Source organism: Necator americanus, chromosome II (assembly GCF_031761385.1).
Source record: "Necator americanus strain Aroian chromosome II, whole genome shotgun sequence".
NCBI classification, from domain to species: domain Eukaryota; kingdom Metazoa; phylum Nematoda; class Chromadorea; order Rhabditida; family Ancylostomatidae; genus Necator; species Necator americanus.
The window spans coordinates 3,479,580-3,498,553 of NC_087372.1; the positions used below are offsets into that span (position 1 = coordinate 3,479,580).

Genomic DNA, 18,974 nt, shown 5'->3' on the forward strand with positions numbered 1-18,974 from the left:
AGGAAATGGTAACGTGAAAATAAAACTAAATAATGAAGATGATTACTCGTTTCTGGCTCCTTTATTACACACAAACGGGAAAAAGAAATGAAAATCCGTTGAAATCCGAAAACTAACCTCTAAAACGGTGAAACGGGAGATCGGCCAATAGTTCATCATGAGGTTTGGCGTTCGGATGGATATATAACGTTCTAACTGGGACATCAAGTAGATCTAAATGCAAAAAATTTTATTATGGATGGTTGCAGAGTGAGAAATAAATACAAAATGACAATCGCAATGGATTTTGGGTTAAAAATAAATATAAATATTATAAATAAATGTAATATAAATAATGAATGAAAATCAGTTTAAGTTAATTACAGACGTCTTCAAGTTGAGTTAATTCGTTACCAGAAAAAAATAAACAATTTAAACTGAAATCTCCGCGAAGATCGCAAGATCTCTTTGGAAATTCCGTGGCGCATAATTGCTAAACAATTGATGTTCACTGTTTCAAACTCAAAATAAATATGTAATTTCTAACTTTAATCACTAGCCTAAGCACATAAATAAAAAAATATCTGTTTACCTAAATATTTATCACTTATCAAAGATGAGCTTCAAAACAAAAAAAAAAAAACTAGTTACAGTTCCAAAAAACGGGAAAATAAGAAAAAAAATAGAAAAGTATTAGACATGAAAAGTAGGGGTGACCCTAGCTACATAGTATTCCGGATGTAATGAGAACAGAAATACAATTTTTGGGGAAAAGATTTATTGGCCAGGTATATCCGAGAGATTTTGTGCAGAAAGATATCGATAATCGATAAATGAATCCTAAACTAAACGAAGTTGAAAAAAAATTGAAAGATTAGAAATTGAATTGAAATTTAAATTGGATGAAGTGGTGTATTTACATTTTGCATTTTGTAGTAGAGAAAAAGGTTACTTCGCAATTCACCCTAGAACAGATGAATAATCCGTAAATTTAAATTTATTAAGCTGCGATTTTATTTATTTAGAAATAAGTCGATTATTTTGTCATATACTGTACTATGCCACCATGATATCATGCTATTTTTTGATTTCATTTTTTTTTTATCTTAACCTCTTTTAAATTCTGGATCAAATTGACCTGTCGAGCCTTTCCGGGGAAACTCCTTGCATTCGATTTTAACAGAATTTTACTAAGCTTATACCTAAGAGATTAGAACATTTTTTTTACAACACAAAAATCAGCAAAATTCATCTTTTTTTGTTTGCAATGGTTTTCGTTGAAATCCGCTGAATCAAAACATAATGTTGGTCATTGAAAAGAATCTTTTCCGTCTGAAAAAAAGTTTAGAAGTCCTTGAAATTATCCGACGGCATTTCACAGTTACACTCTAAAGAATCGCAAAATGCGAAGTGACAAAGATACGAAATGGAGGTGACCTTCACCTACTCTACGAGAGAAACTCCAATGGTTAACACCATTAATTGAAGTGGATTAAAGCTGGATCCGGAGGAATTTCTCTAGATTCTCTTCAGCAGTAGATATACGGGGTTTAATACGCAAAGATCACAACGACACACAAAAAAGAAACCGATTACAAATCCAAAAAAAAAACCAAAGAATCAGTAACGTCCCAGGTATCAATTCATCAAACGACGCAACCCTTTACGCTCAAGCCTCGGAGAATATTATTCAGAGAATATTATCGAAAATTCTCCCAAGCGCTGCTTCCAATTGACAGTTCTCATTCGGAAAATCATTTCAGTTTCTGATCTTCTGGATTATTCCCTCCAGGTGCTTTTGAAACGGAAGCTACCGGATACTGGGGTAAAAACAGTAGCAGTCGATACCCGTTCACGCCCCCTCTAATAAAATGTCATTAAAAATTTGATTTTTGACAGGCCAACTAATTTTTGAACAAAACTTTATAGTAGGAAAAACTTTTCTCGAGTTACACTTTTCTTAGTGTATGTGTATCTTTCCATTCACAGCGATTCTGCACGAAGATAATGCGTAAAAAAAAGTAAAAATAACAGAAAAAAAGTCCTAATTCGTGGTCTAGATAAAGTCTCCGTGAGCGGATTCGTAAAGATTCGCCTTTTTTGACTTAAGATTTACCATCAAATTGATTCCATAATATTTTTTTCCGCGTTCTAAGAAGAAGAAAGGGATGGAAGATAAGCTTCACGGCGTTGATCAATCCTTTCGGGATGCGTCAACGCTCTCCACCTCAATTCAGAATCGTTTGAGGACTATGAAAACTGGCTTGAAACTGGCGAAAGCTTGCGCGGTCGGCGGTCGGCAATGTTTCAAGCCAGTGTTTTTATCCTCTCGAATAAGTCTGGTACTGATTTACGGATATCGGAGCGATTAAAGGTCTGGAACCATCGACTGTGTAGTTACGGCGGAACTACCGCACATTCTGACTACATTCACCGCTTAAAAACAATGGGAAGGAAGTTCTTATTCAAATAGCAATACTTATGAGAGACGTTAAAAAAAACTATGGACGAGTTAGTTCGTTTAATAATATATATTTTAATATTTAATTACGTTTAATAATATTTCATAATATTCATATTTATGGTGACCGTAGCCTAGTGTATGGTAATCCCACGTTTATACTTTGCAACCGTTAGTGATGCGATCCCCATTTCTAACAGGTATTGACCGCGCGCGAGTCGACTGTGGCCTGCGACTGCGATCGCTCCGCCCGTAATCAATACCTATCAAAAGTGAAGCAGCAATCGCCAACGGCGACGGAGCAGACAGCGACATTTTGAATGGGCATAATCGCTAGAGTTTTGTAAGATGTACTTATGGTAGCGGTAGATCACAGGGGTAGAAGTAATCAAAAGGACTTAGCGTTCACTGTTCAGACGTAAATTGCTTCGTCTCAACTACTCAGTCTCAATTATTCTCATATGGAAGGCTGAAGTAATCGGATATTTACAAAATAAACACTGTTAACCACCGCCATCACACAATGTAGAACGAAATGCCAGCGTTTCTGAATAAAACAAAAGTCTTGGCGAAATTCTAGTGAGTTCTGCTGTTTCTTGCTGTTTTTTTTTTCTGTTTTATGACACACCTATGGGTATTTTCAAATGAATAAACAAATAATAAACATTTTTAAAGAGCAAAAAAAAGTGGGGGAACTAGAGCTTCAAAATTAGGGAGCACTTGAATCCAGCGAATTTTTCTCCGACTTTGTTGTAAGCTGGAGGCAAAGTCAGGAAAAAAGTTTGTATAAAGAAACGATTGAAAGACGATACAAATAGAATGCAAAACGTGTAAATTTTGATTTGAATCCACCAAAGAGTGGAGCATAGAAGCGTACCTTTAGCTGTGCTTCGTTCGACGATGCTAATTACAGTAAGCCATAACAATTCACGATAATAGCAGCGTTGTCGCATGTTCGGATGGTATGTTCCGCACTCACGAAAGAGCGCTGCGACTCTCCCGCTATTTTTTCGCCCCCCATCGACTTCTCCTTCAGTTAGAAACGGGGTCACCTCAACAAGGCGACAACTTGTGTCGAACACACACACACACACCCTATCGAAACGGGTAATCATAACGAATAGCGCGAATGAAGATCGCGTATTTGTCACCAATGTCAACCATTGGATTGGGGACCTACTGGTGTGGTCCCTAAAAAATCGAACACAAAATAAAAGCACTCCAGTTTTTTTCCCGTGTCCTGTCGCCATGGATTTCAATTCAATCTGGATTTCTAATCATCCTTTTTACAATTCTTATTATCTCTATATAGATGTGCTTTTCATGCACTTCTCGAACTTCTCTGGAAACGAAGAAACTACGCACCGTTGATGGGTCACCAGCGAGGTCAGGAAAAAAAATCTCTTGACCCTTAAAGTCGATTTTCCGGGGAAGCATTGTCTTATTTTATTCCGTTTTTATTTATTCCTCATTTGATTCCAGAGAATTCTGCCCTTTCAATTCAGAACTTGTAAAAATTGCACGAAAAATTTGCTCTGAACTGTACCCATTTCTCCAAATTACGCCCGCACGTATCTAACATCGAGGATTACGTGAAACGTGAAACACGTGTGAATCACGCTTTAAAATGTGGTTTTTCTTCTACAGATAATCAGGAGTACCATACCGTGTAAAGTATTTGTGGATTAAAACAGGTTGCTGCGGCGTGTAATACATTAATAGGCAAAGAAAGGACTTTTAAGGTTAGGTTAGGTTTAAGAAAATTAAGGATAATAAATGAATGCTTACTACCTTTCGTTTATTATCCTTAATTTTCAAAAGCGCACCTATTCTTCCCTGTGCCAATTCAAGCGTGAAAATGCGCATTACGATCAAAGTGTTCGCATTTGCGGACGAATCTCTCAGGATCATCAATCACGACCGCATTAAACAAACTCATTCGTGAAGATTTCCAAATTCTACTGTAATAGAAGCAAGGAAATTGTGAAAAGGACCGAACTTTCATGAACTCTGAGGCGCTTTCATCCTTCCAAACAAGAAAGGCCATTTGGTAGCTATAAAGGGTGCTTATCGTTAGGTATCCGCAGCCTCCGCGACAATCTATCCTTAGGGGAAACGACTGGCAACGGCTATCGTTAATTGCTCTGCGCAGCAGTTAATAGCGTCAGCGGAGCATTGCGCTGCGTTCGCCTTACGCCCCGCCCATCACGTCGTTCATCTTCAACCCTCATCGCCTAATAAGGTGCGAAACATGCCTCGCAAGGGCACGTTATCTCTGGTATTGCTTCTGTACGGAGTATCGATCGCTTAAGTACAGAGATACATCGAACGATTGCACACGAAATCCCAGAAATAGAAAATAATAGTGTTTTATTTATGTAAAACAAACAAATCGAAACTTTTAAAAACTACTGCAGTATATTACATGGATTTAATAGTGTGTATAAATACAAATATACATCTATATCTTCTATACAGTTTTTTCAACCACACATCTACATCATTCAAGAACCAGGTTCTCGGTTCTGCACCTTTTGACTTTTATTTTGGAATGTTTTCATTTTTCAGCTTCATTTATGTTTTCTGTTGTTTTTTTTCTTGTACGAATCTTCTACGTTCTTTCTTCATTTTTAGCATTTTCATTTCCTAAGTCTTTTTCCACTTGCTACGTTGGTATTTTTTCGACCTTTGAACATTCCTAGAAGTAAACTCTATCACTTAAATGCAATACAAACACGGCACATGACCTCAGTGACGTGGTGATGGATGGGCGTGGCTTGCTGATCATAGGTGGACTAAGATATGCCTGCTCTGGCCTACCGACAGCCTCTTCTGCAGTCACTTATTCGGATGCAGATAATATGCTACGTAACTGGGTACCTAACTACCCTCCCCTCCCCCAGCTAAGAACGACTTTTTTTGCGCTATAAATGAGTTCGAATGCAGTCCCATTAGAGCAGTGTTGAGTCTTTGAAGTCTATGAAGCCTTCCTGGATTCTCCTGAGGTCTCAAGCTTGAGAATAATGCAAAATTTTAACATTGAAATGAAGAAAGTTCAAATTTTACATCTTAGAATAGTGATTTTACCAGTCACGAACTGGATAGCGACATAGATCCTCAAATTTACCATACTACTCCAGGAGAGCAATAATTGTCAGATGTGAAAGAAATAGAAATGAAAAAGAGGAAATCTTCGCAAACTGAGTCTTAAGACCTGGAACTGCGCTGACTTTTCGAACTCATTGATGTCCCCACCAACGGTACGTGGTTCTTCAGGAAGTTAAAGAAATCCAGAAGAAGTACATGAAGATAAAGTAAAAATTCCGCTAAGCATGGATGGAAAAACAAAATGATTTCAAATCCATGGTAACCAACGACCAAACCAAGGGAGGAAAACTCGTCCACCTCGTTCGAGATCACATATGTATGTTTTTAGAGCACGTAATTATCATTTGATCTAGTCATATCTTTTCAAAGATAACATTTTTTTTACTGTTTGCTTTATAATTGTGGTATATAACCATTATTTATGTCCATTTATTCTTTACTAAGGGTATATTCAGTCCTTACATAATTTAATTATTCATGACGTGATCGAGTAGAGAAATTTCATATGTAATATTTTTTTGCATTATTCCAGTTCATTCCATTCTATTTAACTTGAACAACAAAATTTCTCAGTTATTCACGATCAAAAACGTTTCTCAATCATTTTTGAAGCGAAAAAAAATTCTCTCAACTTTATTCAAATCAAATAAATATCAAATGACAACATAAAAAAGAAGTTGCAAAAAAAACCTATACAAGAGATCCTGAACATTAGAAGGACCGGACATTAATATAACATACAGCGGTCATCATGTATTTTCAAAAAAAGAATTACGTTCTGAAGAGGATTTACAGGGTTGGAAGAAAAAGATTGAAACAAACATAAATACTCGTAACAATTCAGTGAATAGTGAAATTTAATAAGAGGAAAAGGAAAAAGAGGATGAGGAGGACAAATAAATCATCAAATAAATCGGAATGAGTCAGCAGGAGGGCAGGAAGATTTCCTTTTTTACACTTACGAGGATTCGTTCATTTTTTGTAAACCTCAAACGACCTCTACCGTTGACAGCGAGCTGATTTCACCTTTTGATCTTCATTCTTGCCTGATTTCTTTGCTACTAAGTATTTTTTCCTTAGAAAATATTTTGACAAATAAAAAAATCCTCCAAATACTGGAAACAGCACCAATACTAAACAAGTGGTTTTTGATACCACGAAATTGACGATGTTGAGTCTCTCCAAGAAAAGAAAACGGTGCAGGTTACGGTAGATTCTAACACATAAGGAAGTTTCAACTCGTACAAGGTGAGAGTCAGAGCAATTTATTTATTTCGTGGATCGCTTGGATGGCTTAGCTGGATCTAATCATCTAAGAAAATCTCTCAGCTTCCTTCTCTTCACTGAGAATGACAAATCGTTCAACTGGTAAAACAAATCACGTAAGAAGAGCTGTGGGTACCGTATCTTTAGATCGTGAGTGAAGTTATGAGCAAGTACTCCTTTTTCGTATATTTTGCGCTGTTTTCCCGCGCTAAAACGACGAAAACAATTAATTTTTCAAAAAGAGACGGACTCGTTACGGTAGAACCATATGGCCACCACCTAGCTAAGCATCAACTGTTCAAAAATCAGAATTTTTTTGGTTCTCTGACCCTACCTTTGCTAGAATTCCCAATGAAATCTTCTACGGTGCTGTTACAATCATCGCTTAAAGCAAAAACAATAACTGCCTACGGATCGTTACGATATTCAGCTCAGCTAAACCTGAATCTTCACCTAAACCTATTTGGGGGAGGTGTTCTTCCTAATTCGATATTATGTTTCAATTGTGGACGACCATTCGCTTGTTCCGGTGCTATCGGGGCCACCTTCGAGAAGTTCCAAAAATCCTTACTCAGCTTGTTAAAAAGTTTTTCAGTTTGATAGAAACTCTCCTTTCGTACCACGGAACTACGATTTGAGGAACGCTCCGATAGCTCACTGGCTTCAGTGACCCTTGACGATGTCACTAAAAAAATCGTTTATTTAAGCGAATTTCGATTTTTCGTAACTGACAATTGCTATTGCGTGAGTTAGTTTTTTTTTTCCAAAATATGTCTCATTTCCTTTTTTAGTACGTTTTAGCTGAACTCTCATTATAAAATCCTTCAAGGCAGAATATCACGAAATTGACGATGTTGGGATCTCTCTACGAAAAGATGGGTTCAAGGATGTAGATCACGAGTACGATTATTTGTAACATTACACTAAACTCCCCCATTTGTTCCAAAGTGTGTAACGGAATGTGAACTGGTGCTGTCGGGCGAATTTTTCCTTACAAGGCACCGAAAAACACAAGCGTATAGAATTCGCACCTTGCGGAAGTTCCGCAACCTCAGATAATGACTTGCATGCAGACTTACATGTTCTAACATGTTCTTACTTGTTTCGGAGATATGAGGCTCCAATCGTTGGATGCCCTGGAGGGGAAATTTGTTGTATACTTGTAACTTTCTTAGCCCGAATTTCTCAAACAAGTAGGAACATGTTAGAACATGTAAGCCTACAAGCAATTCGTCTTCCAGAGGTTCTGGAACTTTCGCAAGGCGCGAACTGACTCTCTCGGCCGCTGGCGGATGCGGCACGTGCGCGCGTATTCGCAGATATGGCACGTATCTAGGTGCCTCGTGGAGAAATTCCATCGCCAGGATCATCTCCCACGTCGTTTTCCGGGACAGCTAGGGGGAATTGAGCGTGGTAGCGCTCATACTTGTGGTCCACACCATAACCCTACCTTCTCGTTAAGAAATTCGTAAAGACCGTGATATGCTGTTTTCAAATAGAATTCCATATCAGTGCACTAGGAACTAATTACATATAGATGAACGTTACTTATAAATTCTGTAAATGCGTCAAAAGTTACCAACTGTCGTCTTTTCGCCTTGTGACCGCAGTCAGTATAACTGGCATAACCACTAAGCCATGAAACATCCCCAACGAACAGACAACAACGATTGTTTTCATGAAGACAAGCACCATGTAGGATGGTTTTAGAAGTGGTGGTGCGATCGCCAAAATTGTCGACAATCCTACCTGTAATGTATGATTATTTGATAAACGTTTTCTTTTTTTTTTCAAAGGAACTGGGTTATAAACACTTCCAAACCTGCATCAAAGGCCAACCAATACAGGCCAGCGCGTCCTCTACTCGTAAGGCCGGATCCTAAATTCCGAAATTCAGATCGGTTTGTGAAAAATCGGAAATCGTAGAGTGCGAAAATCATCATGCCTGCTGTTTAGATTTGTAAAAATGATAAGCAAAATGGCTAGTGAAGTCGACTGAAAAACCGACAGCCATCAACAGGGCGGCCATAGATAGCGGATCCAGGTCGATTCCTGTGGGAATAACGTAAATAAGTAAATTTCAACACTATTAATCCAGGAAAGTTAACAGTACTATTATAGTTAACTATAACATTTTCAATCTCCGAGCCCTCTCTTCTTGAAACCTCGGCGTTGTAAACTAACTAAACTGGAGTCTCCGATCTCTCTTTTTTTAAAACATTGGCACTGTGTATAGGATTCGAAATCTAGCAACCAACCTCGAAATACGAATAAAACAACGAGAATTCCACATGAAGTTAGAAATTCCCTTGGCGTTCTAACGTGCTTCGTAGGAACTAAAACGGTTCCCACGCTGCTTTTTACGACGATCAGGTGAGGATGAGCAGAGCCACGCTTGTTCTCGTAAATAACAACCCGAATTCTACGTTTTCCCGAAGGTTTCTGTGTTGTGTCATTTTCCCGATACGCTGCCTTTAACCGCAGCAACACGACGCGATTTTTCAAGAGCGCAATTGTGAGATGATGTTGTGTTGGTGAACTTCCCAAACGACAGCATCGTAATAGACTAACTAGTTCGTAATAGACTTTACAATACGCGATGTATGTCGGAATGTCGCGTTGGTTGCGCATGCACTAAGATTGAAGATAGAAGTCATCAACCAAATAGAATGTCTAACGTGCAATGCTGTTTATATGGGAAAACTAGAAGAATGCTGAAATTGCTCATCAAAGAACATTTTAGTACTTTGGCAAAAGGCGTGAAAGTTCGATGATACCATTAGGCGGCAGAAATATGAGACGTGATGGGAAGCTGTTTGAAATCTGCTAGGAAGACATTAAAAGCATTTTGGATTTCCACCAGGAGTCTATCCATTGATAACAAAAATGAGTGTTTATCTATTACTGATGACTTAATGTCGTTCATAACGCTCTGTGAGCTATGAGATTGTCCCACATGCAGTTCCCTAAAAGCATCACCCCACGAATCTGAGGTGGTACGGATTTCAGGTGGAGTATTCGTATACGGGATAGTAGATTATGGAGAGGGGAGTGCTTCCGTCTATTTCTTCCTGATTGTCGTAAAAAATGGCCCGGAAGAAACGGCTTCGGGCGTTCTGGCGCACTATTTTCTACAAAGGGTTCGACTGGAGCGCGCCAGCCTTGTGGACGCGCCGCATCTTCCGGGCCGTTTTTTACGACAATTAGGAAGAAATGGACGGAATCACCCTTCTCTCCATAATCTACTATGCCGTATACTCCACCTGAAATCCGTACCACCTCAGATTCGTGGGGTGATGCCTTTAACATTATCCAGACACCAATACGTAACGATACTGCACAGTGTGTAGATGTTATTCGTCTTAGGTGACAATCTGTAGGAACGCGATGGCTCACTAGCTCCGAAACAGGGCGAGACTGGTCGGTTTGTTTTCTTTTTGAAGGTCTTGCGTGGTGTACTTAGAACAATATCGAGACTTGGCAAAGAGAAAAGATGAGTTTAATGGGATATGCATAGCATCAAAGACCTTGGACCATTTTAAGGTCTTAAAGACGAGATTGTCACTAGTAGGATTTCGCCAGAACCTCCAGTCCTGGGCGAAACAAGAGAACATATATTATCATTTTTTATTTTAACACCAGCGCAGTCACTTTTGCAACATTTGTCGCGCATTCTGGTCACCTTTCTCTCGCGCATGGAAAGAGACTAGGAATGGAAAAACTACATTACCAGTCACATCAATTGGGAATAAAACTAGTAATATTAAAATAATACATTAATAATTAATTAGAAATTATGAGGATAATGGCGAACCAGAGGAATAGCGCACTGATGCAAAACCAAACTAAAGCGTTCATTTTAAATCTAATAATCTAAATGTTTTTTTTCGCTTTTTTCTTTTTTCATTCTCAAAATTAAAATTAGAAAGGAATTGATAGAGTTAAATTTAAAATCCAATTTAAAATCCATTATTTCAAGATTGGTTCAAATTTTCGAATCCTTCGCTTATGATATGGAATAGAAGTGTGACTACGCATTTTTAAAGTGCATCAGCTAAAATAACAGTAGCATCTACTGATGTTAGGATTAATTCCGGCTGTTCCTTCTCCTTTAAATGAAACTTACCCCACAAACTAAGCAGTCCGAGTATGCCAACCGTTATCGATAGGACAGAGAAACAGGCGGTAATTATACATGCTAAATTCGGAATAAATACGAAGCATGCGATAGCGGTACAGAGTAGAGCCGCTCCCATAGAACTCCATACTGTCGAGTCAATAGCAAGTGTCTGTAAAATTTTTGCATAATTACTATTTTTGTTCAAAACCTCCTTCAGAACGTCAATTTTTCACATAATAAAATATAGATGTCATTGACATACGGGAATTTCTCTACTCTTCGTCAGACGGATAAAATAAATGACCGATAATAGGATCATTGGTGAAAAATGTATTTTTTCTTCTGGTTTCCTTAATTAAAGTCATCACCTCACGAATCTGAGGTGGTATGGATTTCAGGTGGAGTATTCAAATACGGGATCGTAGATTATGGAGAGGTGGGTGATTCCGTCCATTTCTTGCTAATTGGCGTAAAAAAACAGCCCAGAAGATGCGGCGTGTGCACACGGCTGGCGCGCTCCAATCGGACTCGTTGTAGAAAATAGCGCGCCGGAACGCTCAAAGCCGAATCTTCTGGGCCATTTTTTACGGGAATTAGGAAGAAATAAACGGAATCACCCCCCTCTCCTTAGTCTACGATATATCCGTATACGGATACTCCACCTGAAATCCGTGCCACCTCAGATTCGTGGAGTGATGCCTTTAAGACAAACTAAAGACAGCGTATCACGAAATTGACATGGCACGGAAACACCAGGGGAACCGTAGAATTCAGGTTGTAGATTATAGAAACCAATGTGGCTGCATTCATCTTCCCCTTCCTGTGATCGTAAAAACGGTGAAAGACGGTGTTCTTCCCTACTAAGTCAGTTGTAACGCTCCACATTGCAGACGTGCCGCATCAACGTGCGAGCGGTCGAAGATCAATGAGGTCTCCTCTGCTGCCTATTCAAGTAAAACCAACGAAAAGGCCGGTGAGAGGACCAGAGCGTGTACATGTGTACGTGTTCTAACGTACCTCGTAGGAATAAATGTTGTTCCCACATCGACGATTAGGGAAGGTTGGGCGGAGCCACCCTCATTTCCGTTGTCTACAACTCGAACTCTACGGTTTCCCTTACGTTTCCGTGCTACGTTAATTCTGTGATACGCTCTCTTTAAGTGTTGTCCCCAGTGACTTCTGATTAAAAATTAGAAAGTGCGTCGGTGAAATTTGGCGAAATGTGAACGATTTCCTTGGCGTACGATAAAAATTGCCGATTAACAAAATGTTCTCTAGTCCGCCAAAATTGTAATTTGAAAACAACGGAAAGAAAAAAAAACAATTGAAAACAGCGGAAAGAGTCAAGAGTTATTTTTTTAAAGGAAAAAGAGAAGCAGCCAGAGAAAGCGCTCGAAGGACTTTTCAGTGTATGGTTTTCTTCAATAATAAATCGGGAATGGGACGTAGTTTGTAAGTATCACATTGAAATCAATCAATAGAAATCAGTTGTCAGAAGAGCACTAGAGGTCTCAATTGTTCCAACGATACAACTTTGCACACCCAAAAAATTGTACGTAATGGAGTCCCACGAAATGGATTTCATTATTTTAGGAGATGCTTTATTGGGTAATGTCAGCCGTTCAACACTTTATAAGTATTCATCCTGCGAGTTTAAAGGGTGTAAAGAGTTGTCTCGTTGGGTGAACTGAAGCTCAGGCTGCTTTTGATGCCTCTGATTCTTAGATTTTTTGAAGAATTTTTTTCTTCGTAATTCTGCTGCCATTACTAAAAACACACGTTCCGAAAACAATGCACTGGTGGAAAGAAATTAGAAAATAGCAGAAATTCTTAAATTCAATTGAATGGGGTAAATGATGATAATGAAAATTCCAGGAATATCTCGACATTACCTACAAATTAAATGGTGGTCCTTCTTTTAAATTTCACTACCGTAACTGTTTATCTCTCGTGGGGATACCCTACTAATTTCAATTATTTGTTTTCACGAAATCAAATCAAATCAACAAACTCCTACCTGATCCACAAATGGTGAATGATCCGAGTAAGCATAAACCTGATAGTCAGGATATTTAGCAGCTATACGTCGCCAATCTTTCACTGCTGGTATCAGTTCGTGATATTTGATGTGCTGAGAATATGTACAGTTTTTTTTTGCGAAAAAAACAAAAAAAAATATTAGTTAAAAGAAAAAAATGAATTAAAAAATGACTGCTTACATCGTGGAAATTTGTCATGAAGAAAAACGATGTGATACATTTTGGATCATTTTCCAAACATGCAGTCTCATTATATTTCACAAATGAGGACAAATAGAAATAGGTGGCCGACTTGAAAAATGTCGGCATTTCAGCGTAGGTGAATTCGTCGGTTTCACCATAAAACTGAAATAATATAAGATAATGAAAAAGTAGCGTAGAATATACAATAACTAAAATAATATATAAATAATTATTAAAATAAAGTAAAATCATGTTAAGATTTGAAAATTGAAAAAATTGAATTGGAATTTGAAATTTTGAAATGAAATGAAACCATGTTAAGATTTGAAAATTTAGATTTTAAGATTTTCAAATTTAAAATGTAAAATATAGAATATTTCAATTGTAGACGTTTCAAAATATCTATCAAATAAAGATTAAAATATCGTATCTCTTACATTTAAAAAATCTTCATAGGCTTGAATCCAGAAAAAAGTGCTCTCGGATCCATAGCTGTACGTGGCGTTCTCGAAATCTGCCACAATTCGTTTAATCGCTGGAAAAAGAACGCCGGTTGTTATTGTGACACATTTCGGAACAAATGTTGACATCACACATACTTGCAAGCCTTTGGGGATCTCTTAAATCTCCAGGATTCATTACAAAGACACTAATCGGTTGCATATTCTTCAATGAAGATTCAAAAGTGTCCTGGAATGATTGCAGGTACGAATCGGGAAGCGCCATTTTCTCGATGGTGATCAGTGTTCGTAGTTGCATTATTCCAACTGTACTAGCATAGTAATAGCAGCCCATAATCACCACCAATATAATCCTGGAAAAAAGGATATAACTTGGCAAAAAGAAAAGGAGAAAGAAAGAAGGGAGGGAAATGAGGAAAAATACGTGGGATCAAGCTGAAAGGTTAACTTCAAATTTTTTATGGGCTCCAGGAACTCAAAAGTTCATTCGCAAAATGTTTTTAGAATTTAGATTCATTTGAGGTTGGAAAAAAGAAGAAAAAAATGATTTAGTTTAGAATTTTTAGAATTTTCAAGGATTTATTTCTTTTGGTGCCTTAATTCACTTAGATATCGCTTATTTGTTCAAATTGTAGTCCAAAGGATCAAGTAAATAAAACGTACAGCATTTGTTAACCCTTTCTGGATGCATCTACGAGTTCTTCTCCGTTCCAGAATCTTTTGAGGTTTATGAACCCATGTCCAGCCCAAACATAGGGTTTTCGGGGGCGAGCCAATGTGTCAAGTCAATGTTTTTATCCTCCCCGACAATTCTGGTAGCAATTTATCTACCCAGGAACGATGAAAGACGTGGTCACGAAAATTTATTATGGATCTAGCTTTCCAATGCTTATTTCCGTATAAAATACGTAACAGCTGAGTGATTTGGAAAAAAAAAGAGGATGAGGTCTAGTTCAGGAAATACTACCGACTACCGTTTTGCCGCTACATAGGTGCAAGGGAAATTGCGATGCTACGTTTTTTTTTAAGCGGAAATTCCGTTTATTCTTTATTTATTTCTATTTCCTTATTTATTATTTATTTATTCTATTTTTATTCTAGGCTTAGAAACAGGTTACGGTAGATGTGAAATATCATAGTCGCCGCTGGTGGGAAAAACCTTTTTTTTTGAGGATAAGCCAAGATAAAAACTTTTTTGCGCGTGCGTGTAGTTATGGACGTATCCTTATATCTGTGAGTTCAGCGTACGCACTGAAAATATCTTGAAACGTGAAAAATTCGAATAAAAATATCTGTACTGTCCATTTTTTTTTTTAGCTTTCCACGAAAGAACGGTTCCGGTCCTATCGTTGCTAGGGGGTCCAAAGAATATATACGCAAAGCTCTCCAAGATAGTTATTTCTTTCCAATTTTATGAGGAAAACAATAAGAAAAATTTGTTCTCTAAAATCTTGAAAATTGGAGCAGACCCCCGTAGATCATCAGAAAAATTCTATCAGAAAAATCCTTATGAACCACCCGAAAATTGAGACGTCTGAAGGCTTCCGAGAAATTTTTAGAAGATCATATCACCCAAACTCACTAACCTTGCAAACCAGGTACATATAAATCGCGAATAATGTCGTATTACGATGTTCTGCAGCCATACAACACGCTCAACAAGAACAGAACGTGCCTAGAACGTGCACAATGTAGAGTTTGAACGGAAAACAACGTTAACGTCATGAGAAAAATGCGGTAAATTCTTGGAAAAACTTTCAACGCAAGTAACCTTTGGATTTGCTTTTTTCCAACACAAGAAACTCTGTAATCCATTTCGTTCACGATATCCGCTAGCTGCAAGAACAGCGCTGAACATGATCAGCTGATAGAAGAAGCAGATAGTGATCGCTATGGCCGAATAGAGCGAGAACGAACGAACTGCCGGCGTTTGTGACATCATTCCGATAAAAAATGCCATTGCATTCGTTATGGAACTGTAAAACACCAATTTTAGTGAGTTCAAATCCATAACTTTTGATCACCTCACTATTTTACATTACATATACGCACATAATAAATCCATAGAGTTTCAACATGAATCGGGTTTTTTTTCTGGACAAAAAAGGTACCTGATAAGTATACTAGGTCCAGATTCTTCTAGTGTTATTGCCATTCGTTCCGGGACCTCATCATCTGCACTTGTTCGATCCCAAGCGCGAAGAATTATGAAAACATCATCTACTCCAACGGAAAGTACGAGGAAAAATGCGGCAACGATGATCGACTGTAATGTTTTCCGAAAAATTCAAAGATTTTTCGTCTCATTTCATCAAAGCAAAAAAAAAGTTTCCCGTGATATTTTTTTTGAATCGATTTGAAATTATTGATAAATTCAGGATCACCTGGAATTTCCATCCGCACCAACATAAAAGACCAGTAGTAGAGAGTAGGGCGAGTAACGGAATTAGACAACCAACAAGCGATTCCCACGGTTTTGCACGTGAAGGATCACGTCTGTGAATATAAAAAATGATTACGGTAGCGGATGACCTTTATTGGTGGAATTAGGCAGGGAGAAAATAAATCCGGTGCTTTTTTAAGCTATGACTAAATGAAAAATTCAATTTGATTACATCTATGAAATTTATGTACTTCTTCCACATTTTAGATGTAAACAGCTAATCAATAAAGGAATAATTTTCAAGATTTTTTTAGTTTTTTTCCTTTTCCTCCTATTTTTTTTGGATGTGTCACGTGTTGTTTAGAAAGGAAGAAAAGCTATGTATGCCTGCTGATGCTATGATTCTGATCTACGCGAAAAAATTCTTTGCTGCAGAATTCTACAGCAATTTTTCTTCAAAAGCAACCTATCTTTTTTCTTTTCTCTTTTTTTCGCTCCATTTTACTTTCCATCTTTTTTTTCGCAGGTTACCTTAATGTTACAGGTTCCATCTCTCTCTCTCCCTCTTTTTCATCGCACCGAAATTATTTTCTTCGATACGATGCGATAAAAATTATGACTCAGAATCACAAATTGTAGAGCAGGTTTTTACGCGGCCACGCATGATTAGTGCAAGTTTAATTGATAATGACTTCCTATTTGTACTTTATTTTACTGCCAACTACCAAAAAATAAACATTTTGCGTGATGTTTTGGAATTAGAAATTACAGAACGAGAAAGGACATTATTCTATTATATTAGATAAGAAAAACGTACTAACATCGTGCATTCGGGCAAATTTTTAAAGGACAAATAGGAGCAACAGCTATGGGAAATAACCGGTTCGCTTTGACTCTCTAATATGTTAGTCATTTAGTCAGGTGCTTAGTTGAATAAGTCAGGAACAAACACGCAAGGAAAGGCAAGAAAAAAAAACCCATACAGTTCCTACAAACTACAAAAGTTACAGTCCCTACAAACTACAATTTCAAAATCATGAATTTGACTTTATAGACAAATCTTACTGTTAAAGTTAATTTATAACAAATTGCTTCAAATAAACTAAGAGAACTTCTGTTTGAGAACTGAGTTTTTTCTTTTGAAAAAAAAATCTGAGGTATTTCCTGACCAATTCTTTCGGTAGACGCGGGTAGGATCAAGGGAAATCAAACTTTATTGGAAAAAAATAAAATTCAATTAAAAAAATAAAGTTAGAAAACATAAAAGTTCTTGCTCATATTATTATTATCTGTTGATATTACAACAAATCATTTCGGCCCAGTAATTAGTGCGTATTTTTCAGCTCTACGACGCAGTGATGAAGATTTTCATCACTCTTCATGAAGATCTAGATACTGAAACATCCAGAAATCTACACTTTTGGCATATTTTTTAAGGGAGTTCTTGCCGTCCTAGTGCCATAAATGTGCTGTTACGATCATCTCCAGATGTTCTGGCAAATTTCTACACAAAATCTGATCAGTATTGATCTTAAGGTACCTCAGTATTGAGTTTGCGCAAAATTTTATCATCACTCACCGAAACGAGAAACACACCACGAAGAGAATCATCGCCAGGACCGACAATGCAATCATCGGTGCTGTTTCTAATCCCATACGTCGTACTTCGGCCGATACCAACGAATCGCCGGTGATTTCACACTGGAAATAAAAACTGAAAATGGAAATATACAGAAGAATGCTATTAGATATCAAAAATACAAATAAAATCTAAAAAATAGATGTTAGGTCTAGAAAAATGGTAGTGATCCATGAAAATCTATAGAACATTGAAAAAAATCGTTGATGCACAAACAATTAACATTTATACTCGTACTTAATTTTTACAATTAAACTAGATTAAATTAATTTATTCAACTTATAACTAAACTTATAATTAATAATTATTAATTATCTATTTCTTTCTATTCTATTTCTATTTAAATATTTCTAATTGTCTACTTCTAATCTATTTCTATTTAAACTATTTCAATTTATATAAGTTGAAATTTGAAATTTTAAAGCTTGATCCTAATTTCTTTTTGATGGGTGCTGAATGTGTGTGTGTGTGTGTGTGAAAGAAAAAAACAAAATATTAGCAGCAAAAAAAAAACAAACAAACAAAACACAAGCTACAAACCTTAAAAATGTTGAATCGTTCCTCACGAAACGCTTCTCGTGCAGCAATAACCCATTTATAGATCACATTAGCGTTTTCATACGTGGTCACCAAATAGAACGGTAGAATTGCTGTGGTGAAGGCAGTGATTTGTTTCGTTCCATTTTTTAACGTAATACCGTAAACATTATTCCCTGAAAATTCAAGATTCGTTATAATTTTCTGGATGTCACTACGAGATTTTCGCAATTTTGAGTTCTTTCAATCATTTTTTCTTTGATTTTTGTCAAAGAGTTTTTTGCTAAATATAGAGTTTTTTTCCACATTTCTTTGAAAATAATTTCTCTGTGAATTACTTTAACCTTCTGAATTACTCCAAATTACCCAAAGTAAATCTATAATCAGGCGAGGAAAGCACTAAATGCAGAACAAGTTGTAAATTACATTCACGTGTAAAAAAAACAGCCAAAAAACCTAGCAATCGTAGAAATCGTAGAAGAAAACCATTAGCACTCAAAACGAGCAACGAATCTCAACGAGTTCTTCAATTCAAGAAAAAAAAAACGAAAGGAAAAGAAATAGCACTTTAGGAATTTTTCTAAAATCTCGTACTAAGTGAATCATGGACAATTTCGATTACTCGTAAGTACACGATAACCACAAGTTTTTTTCCCCTCAAAGGTTGCAATACTTGCTGAAACGAGAACTATTCTTCTTTTTTTTCGGTGCTGTGCAACCAAAGGACATCACCGTTACAGTTACTTAAATAATATTACAATATACAAATTAACATTACAATAGTTATACCTTTTCTTT

The 18,974-nt window shown here is 37.1% G+C and overlaps 1 protein-coding gene across 5 annotated transcripts in view; it reads right to left on the reverse strand.

Annotated features, from left to right (window-relative positions):
• The window catches only part of RB195_016768 (uncharacterized protein), a gene marked incomplete at both ends in the record, with an annotated part of 40,577 nt that overhangs the window by 17,187 nt on the left and 4,416 nt on the right, over window positions 1–18,974 (reverse strand). For 2 of the 5 annotated variants that reach the window (XM_064183463.1, XM_064183459.1), the window contains 15 exons: window positions 7,264–7,499; window positions 8,398–8,563; window positions 8,637–8,693; window positions 8,760–8,866; window positions 10,941–11,103; window positions 12,952–13,065; window positions 13,154–13,318; window positions 13,594–13,691; window positions 13,756–13,970; window positions 15,204–15,292; window positions 15,389–15,593; window positions 15,729–15,883; window positions 16,002–16,113; window positions 17,580–17,701; window positions 18,180–18,352. In XM_064183463.1, coding sequence (XP_064039342.1) covers window positions 7,264–7,499; window positions 8,398–8,563; window positions 8,637–8,693; window positions 8,760–8,866; window positions 10,941–11,103; window positions 12,952–13,065; window positions 13,154–13,318; window positions 13,594–13,691; window positions 13,756–13,970; window positions 15,204–15,292; window positions 15,389–15,593; window positions 15,729–15,883; window positions 16,002–16,113; window positions 17,580–17,701; window positions 18,180–18,352 — 2,177 coding nt within the window. Of the gene's footprint in view, window positions 1–117; window positions 160–7,263; window positions 7,500–8,393; window positions 8,564–8,636; window positions 8,694–8,759; window positions 8,867–10,940; window positions 11,104–12,951; window positions 13,066–13,153; window positions 13,319–13,593; window positions 13,692–13,755; window positions 13,971–15,203; window positions 15,293–15,388; window positions 15,594–15,728; window positions 15,884–16,001; window positions 16,114–17,579; window positions 17,702–18,179; window positions 18,353–18,974 lie in introns of those variants that run through there. The other 3 variants (XM_064183461.1, XM_064183462.1, XM_064183458.1) reach the window with 3 other exon arrangements.